This window comes from Halyomorpha halys, unplaced genomic scaffold (assembly GCF_000696795.3).
Source record: "Halyomorpha halys isolate HHAL.00 unplaced genomic scaffold, Hhal_1.1 Scaffold469.1, whole genome shotgun sequence".
Taxonomy (NCBI): Eukaryota; Metazoa; Arthropoda; class Insecta; order Hemiptera; family Pentatomidae; genus Halyomorpha; species Halyomorpha halys.
In genome coordinates, this window is record NW_027114062.1 from 613,859 (window position 1) to 621,261 (window position 7,403).

Below are 7,403 nucleotides of genomic sequence, written 5' to 3' on the forward strand. Positions count from 1 at the left end.
ATAATTTTTTTTTGTAATTATTAATGCATATTGAAAGAAGAAAACTATTGTTCATAAGAATAAATATTATTTTTATTAAGAAACTGTTTCTTCCTTACATTTGCAAAATTACACTACAATAATTGAATTTCATTTGATAACTTTGGGAACATGTTATGTATTTAAACAGAAACATATTGGATTGATAAAGAGGAATCTAATTTTTAGGTCAAGATGTGCTGACAATACAGTTTATTTGAAAGGCTAAGTACAATCCAGTATTGAGTAATTTAGAAAACCTGAAGATTTTAAAAATGAGTGAAAAACCTAAATAAAATAGGCTCCCTTTTGGAAACTAGATATGTTTATAAGCACAAAAAAAAAAATAATAAAAATAAGGCTGAGAAAATGGCCCTTCCTTATAAAAATACTTTGTGAAAACAGAGCTTAATGTAGTTTATTTGAAAGGCCTAAATCAGTCCATTTTTAAGTAATTTATAAAACCACACACTTGTGTGAACTCTAAAGATAGCTGAAAATCTTTTTTTTTTAAAAATTACCAAAATTTGGAAGCCAGATACAATAAAATTATTTTTGTATTACCAACACAACAATGAATGCACCTACGAAGTATACTTTTTTTTAAGATAGTCGATTAGTCAGTGCTTGACCACTTCAAACGTAATAACCTATATGAGCTGAAGTGGTCGGGGGTACAGTCAGCAAAAATACACAAATAAACAAAACTTATTTATTTGTGTATTTTTGCTGACCACACCCCCAACCATCTCTCATATTAATCTATGGTGAACTGTTTACACTTCATCATAATACCTATAATTTATGTGTTATTATGTAAATAATTTATTAATTATTGCTACTAGTACCTCATTATGTTAAAATATTAAATATAGATATAAATTTGTCATTTTTTATTGGTTTAGAATGTGAAGAAAATTACTAAGCAGATGTTGTCATTTAATTAGTTAATTATGAAAATCTGTGTGGTGAAGTCTTAAGTAGAACATTAAAAATAAACTATTGATTCCCCATACCTAAGGAGTTTTTATAAACTAGCATATCTCATGAGCACTATATCTTTCAGCAAGATTATGAGGATTTATCAATTCTTGATTATATCATAATGGATGTAAAGTTTGTATGAAAGTATTACAAAACCCTAAGATTATAATGGCATTACTTTAATTATTACCACTATTGATAATGATTTTTCTTTTAAACACTGTATTGGAAAACTACCTGAAAAAAATTTATATCCTGATATTAACTATTTCTCGCTCTCCTGTTATGAATAGAATCAAGTGATTTAGACTAATATCGATGAGATAGTGTTATTAATTTATGCTCCACTCGAGATAAATTTTTATGCTCAAGATAAGTTACTGTTTAGCTTTTAACATTTTTTGACCTTGATGTTTTTGATTGAATATTTTATTTGAATATTTATGATTCAGAGTATTAGAAACATGATTTAGGAATGTTATATTAAAATATTACATCATTATATTTAAGGTTTTTTTTTTTGGCAAATTCTCCCAATATTTTGTTTTTATAATTAAAGCAATAGTTGTTTGGAGAATAGGAAGTAGGAAATTGATAGATTAGAAGGACGATACCACTAAATATTTACAAAGTTTACCTATTTCTTATATAATTTATTTATAATTTTGTTTTTAATTAGGCACAGTAAAGAGGATTGCTTTAGTACTTCATATTATTATTACCAAATAATAAAAATCTTTCCATGTGTCTATAGTTGTTTAGACAACTTTATACCCATGGAAGAAAGTTCACTACACAAACTTTTTATAATATAATTATTTATTTAGTTATTTTTAAATTATTAGTGATTTAAAATATTAATAGCATCAAAGCCTATTTATATAAAATATTTATGACCCCTTGTTAATTAATAAAGATTTAATTATTATATGAATACATGCAACTTGTTGTCATTTGGACAACTTTATTACCGTTTAGACACATTTATTTTCATTTAGACCCTACTTCTTGAAAATGTCTCTAAGGAATAAAACTGAAAAATGTAGTTCCACCTTCAATAATTCTGATGTTCTTATGTTATTTTATATGGTATTTATTTTTGATATGACCATCTATATTAGAAGCTGTAGGTCTATATTAGTCAATATAGGAATTTAATTGTTTCAGGAGCTATCATTTTCTGCAAAATGTTTCTCATGTTTTTTACTGAAATAAAGTGTAATTAATTAATAGCTATCATGTTTTCTATTGTTTCCAGTAATTAAAACTGTCCTTGGGATGCCTTCATGCTCTCTTATATGTTATATAAAATTCTATTTTATTTTGTTAAAACAACTTGAAATTTCATAGCTTTTACTACTTTTCTTTTGGGTTTTTTATATTTCTTGTAACACAGTAAATTCAGTCATGTTCCTTATTTTAATGCAGTAACTTGTGACTTTTTCGGTTCTTAAAATCTTCCCCGCCAGGATAAAAAAAAAAAAGGATAGAAAAATAAGATCTTCCTGCTCTAATTTTTTTTGTAATTGAATAATCATCATAATTTAAAAAAAAAAATAATTTCTGAAAAATGATATTTATGAGTGTATAGTTATCTAATTCCGCATTATTCCATTTGAAATTAAACTCCATTATTATTTATCATGAAAATTTCTATTTAAAGAAGTGCAGAAAAATGTAGAGCTTTAGATATTGTAATCAGGTGTTAATATTGTTCATTCAGTTCTAGTATGCTGGACATCAAGGGTCAAAATTTAGTTTCAGAAATTTTTTTTGAGAACTATACTTTACCCCTATAAGTAGAAACAATGTCAAAAAAAACTTTATTTCATAAGTGATTTAATTTGTTGGTATCCCTCGCTTGTCGTTGATTCAACTCTAATAAAAGCTTACAATTTCAGTTGGAACTTTTGGCACACATTAAAGTGATATTATTTACCATACTATGGATTTGTTTCATGGCTCCTACAATTTGCTCTTTGTTTATATCAATAGTCAACAATATCTCCAGCTTTAATTTATGTCAGTGTCTTGAATCTACCCTAGAATGATTTATTATGAATCCTAATGATTTACATAATATTTTGTTTAATGAATGCATATTTTTTGATTTTTTAAAATATAAATATTTTATTTACAAATTAATGATGAGTTTGTATTTTATTATAATTCTAAGGCTCTGTATTTCTTTACTCATCAGTAGCTATTATCACAATGTCAATTAAAAATGTTTATAGTTATTTTATAGATTCCAAGGGCTAGAATAAAAATTGACTTCAAGTACCTAATAATGATAGTTTTTTCTTTTTATGAATTTTGTTGAATAAATAAATATATATATCTGCACAGATTCTGGAACTAAGAATTCATATTTAAGCTTAAGAATCTATAATCTGAATAGAATCATTAGCAGTACAATTTAAAACGAACAGCAATATAGTCATATTGAATAATTATTAGATATCTTTATTTAATATAAAATTTTTTAAAATAAAAATATGAGTAATATTTTTATTTTATCATCATGCATGTTTTGTAAAAAAAAGTTCATTAATTATTCCATTATAAGTATTAGATCATTGTTTATCTTTAATTTAAGAACAGGTAAATAATTTGTGAATCTATAGTCGCTTCATAATTTTGTTAATTTTTTATTAGTATATTATTTAGTTATTGGCAAGATAGTGAGATAGTATTTCACTTTTCCTAAGCAGTACCTTAATATTTTAAAAATGACTGTTGTTGGTCTGTTGGTTTTTATAACATATTGGAAATACATACTAACATCTTAGTTCATGTTTAATGTTTAATATTTGCTACTTATGAGTTGATTTTATAAAAAATATTTTATGATTTTTTATACACATTCATTGGAATTATACTTTTAGCCATTGGAGAGTTTTCTGTCTATGGTGCAGTATAACTAATATACCAAAAATTAATAATCTGTTAATTTATTATTCTGAGTAACCTAATTCCTGATATTATCACAATTTTTTTTTTATATCAACCTGTAATAATCATATGTTTCTCATATTTTAAATATTACTGGAAATTATTGATGATATTATGCTTATGAAATAAAAAAAAGTATTACTATTAGTTTAGAGGAATGGTATTTTGAGCTAATATTATTAATTTTAGATTAAATTATCTTTATGAAAATTTAATCTATCATTTTAATTCTTTTTACTGCTCTCATTTAATATTTATTTTTGTTTGAAGTATTGAATTGAAAACAGAGAGGCTGATTGACCTTATCAATTAAATCATTGTCTAGTCCAATTTTCTAGTGATTATGCATTATTGTTTGCTTACTAAGCATTCTTATCTACTAATTTGTCAGAAAATGGTTAATATTTACTGTATATATTATTTATGACACCTTAGAAATACTGCCAATTCATCTGTAATTTTTTTTTTTTTTTAAGAATGTTTGTTCTTCAAGACTAATGGAACATAATTATAAAAGGATATTTCAAACTGTTCAATAAAATTTCTGAAAAAAAAAAACCCTTCAGTGGTAAGCCTGAATAACTGCTTTTGCTCAAATAGTTGGGCATCTTTCTACTTACAGCTTGTTTCTTTTTTAAAGTTGGAAATGAATGAAGAAAAGAAACCTTATAATCGCAAAGGACCACAGCTGAGTGGTATGTAAATATTTATATGTTTACATAACAAATGATTTTTACTTAATTCTTAGTTTAAAATTGTTGAATTATTTGGTTAGTGAACCTATCTGAAGTATCTGTGGGTACTCCGCGAAGTGTTGCCTCTTCAGTAGTTGAATTGAAAAGGGAAATTGGATTACTTAGTGCTGTCAGCTTGATCGTGAGTGTAATGATTGGTAAATATACAATTTATTTTCATATTAGTAACATTATATGGTTTGTCATTTATTATTTGAATAATTTTTTCATATTTCACCAAATTTTTTTTTAGACATTTGTTTCTTGTATTTACATTTGAGCTGAACACTAGCTAAATTAATTAAATTCATAAAGTATGTATACATCACTGCTTTGTTATAAAAGTGGTACATCTGACAAAAAAAAAGGTTTTTATTTAATTTTGAAGATAGTTCTGCAAATGAAAGTTACTTTCTCTACAGAGATGATCCTACAGATTGTCCCAAAGCCGATGGGCTGATAAAAAATAACCCCAGTCTATGGTGTAATCTCCAGAATGTACAAAATACAAAATAAAAATAAAACTTGTTTGTCAAATGTGTTACTATTAAAGAAAAGCAGCAATACGTATGTATATATACAGGGTGTCCCCTAAATCCTGTGTAATATTTTCAGAGGTGATAGTAGACCTCAAGGGTGTCCAAACATCTTAAATAAATCATGGTCCAACTCCCCACAGAAAAAGAGAAAAGTGATATTTCTTGTTTTTTTAGTGTCACTTTTTTCCTAAACAGAAACCGATAACTTAAAAATTATCAAATACTAAAAAGCCAAATCTTGACCAATTTCAAAAGAAACATTCACTTCATTTACAAAAAATTGTAGTACTACTACTTTATGTTTCTATTGGATCTTTATTATCTTGATCAATTTTAAAGTGATTTATTTCTATTCATCAATAAACATGAATTGCTCCAAAATAAAAAAGCAATTGTCCCCTATTCTATTGAGAATTGGACCATGATCTCTATGAACATTTTGCATATTTTTGTTGTTCTTGAGGTCTATTATTTCATCTGAAAATATTTCTTAGGATTTACAGGACACGGTGTATATATGTACTTATAACTTCCCTAAAAGTATAATGAAACAACTGCTAAATTACTACTAAAAATATGTTGTTATATTTCCGGAGAAGATAAATTAGTATGCGAGTTATAGCAATGGATCCTTCCTCTTATAGCAAAAGTGCAATAATGGAAATTCCCAAGCATCTAGTAAATGCATTTTTGAGGCTGTCAATACAATAAAGGCAATTTCACAAAATTTTACAATTGTATCATCAGACTCCCAGAGCAGCAATATATGTAATATAACTCCGATAATTATATTTTTTTAGGTTCCGGCATTTTTATCTCTCCATCCAGTGTACTTGAAAAATCTGGATCTGTGGGACTCTGCTTAGTGATGTGGGGTCTCTGTGGTGCTATTTCATATTTGGGTAATATGAGAAACTTTTTTTAGTTATATTCATTATTCAATGCATTTTAATTAATCTTATTACTGCTCTTTTACATTTTTTTTATATTCCACATTATTTTATTATGACTACTGAACTGTTTATTATTATTTGTTGTACATATATTTTTTTTTTTATAATATAGTTCAATTATTTTATTGAATATTTGATTATTTTAAAACATGGAAAATAAAATTAGTAGAAATGGTCTTGTTTGAGCTGAACTGTACAAAAAATTAAAATTTTCTGATATAAAATTAGCATTAAAATTTTATAATGCCATGTGTGTAAGAGAGTTGGACCATGATTTATATAAGATGTTTGGCACCATATTTGGTAAGAGAGAATGTAATATATAACAATTGGAGTTGATTTATAGATAATCCTTGTTTCCGTAATCATCTTTTCTTAGCATTGTAAAAGCAATTTTTAATCTACACCAGACCAAATGAAGTTACTTGGCTGTATATTATTAAATAATTTAACTATAAAATGCCTTTAGATTCTCGATATATACTTATTTATAAATTACTAAAATATTGATGTAGTTATTTTAAAATTATAGTAATGGTCATTTTCTTTTAGGAGCCTTAAGTTTTGCAGAACTCGGGACTGTTGTACCTAGCTCAGGTGCTGAGTATGCTTTCTTTCGTGCTGCATTCACTGACTTTCATAGCTTTTTTGGACCTCTTCCTAGTTTTGTTTATATATGGGTGATTGTTTTCTTAGTCCGGCCTGCAGAGGTAGCTATTCTTGTGCTTACATTTTCTGAATATACCTACAGTCCCATTGTACTTTATTTTAATATGGAAATATCACCGTTTATGGAAAGTGTTTTGAAGAAACTTATTGCGCTGCTTGCAGTTGGTATGGAAATTTCAATACTATTCGATGATATATTAATTTTTTTTATTTGTAATTAAATTTTAATTTTTCAGGTCTAATAACATATATCAATTTTGTCAGTGTTAAAATATATGTTAAAATGCAAAATATGTTTTCATCTCTGAAGATACTCGCTTGTTTAGCTGTGATAATTGGAGGAATATGTCATTTAGCCAAAGGTAACTCATATACTTTTCTAACTTTGAGATGTTATGTATATTATTTGTTTTAATTTTATTATTAAAGTTGAAAATTATGATATTATGATTCAAATAGAATAAATCTGTAACATCAGAATTCTATCAGAATCTGTAGTATTATTATTATTATTATTATTACACCGAGGGTCGGGAATCCCTTCCTCACTT

At 26.1% G+C, this 7,403-nt stretch overlaps 1 protein-coding gene across 9 annotated transcripts in view; it reads left to right on the forward strand.

Annotated features, from left to right (window-relative positions):
- Window positions 1-7,403, forward strand: part of LOC106683132 (b(0,+)-type amino acid transporter 1) — a 38,648-nt gene that overhangs the window by 12,317 nt on the left and 18,928 nt on the right. For 5 of the 9 annotated variants that reach the window (XM_067051329.1, XM_067051330.1, XM_014424396.3 and 2 more), the window contains exons 2-6: window positions 4,434-4,652; window positions 4,733-4,849; window positions 6,031-6,132; window positions 6,736-7,017; window positions 7,089-7,214. In XM_067051329.1, coding sequence (XP_066907430.1) covers window positions 4,604-4,652; window positions 4,733-4,849; window positions 6,031-6,132; window positions 6,736-7,017; window positions 7,089-7,214 — 676 coding nt within the window. In that variant the 5' untranslated portion in view covers window positions 4,434-4,603. Of the gene's footprint in view, window positions 1-4,150; window positions 4,355-4,433; window positions 4,653-4,732; window positions 4,850-6,030; window positions 6,133-6,735; window positions 7,018-7,088; window positions 7,215-7,403 lie in introns of those variants that run through there. The other 4 variants (XM_067051334.1, XM_067051332.1, XM_067051333.1 and 1 more) reach the window with 3 other exon arrangements.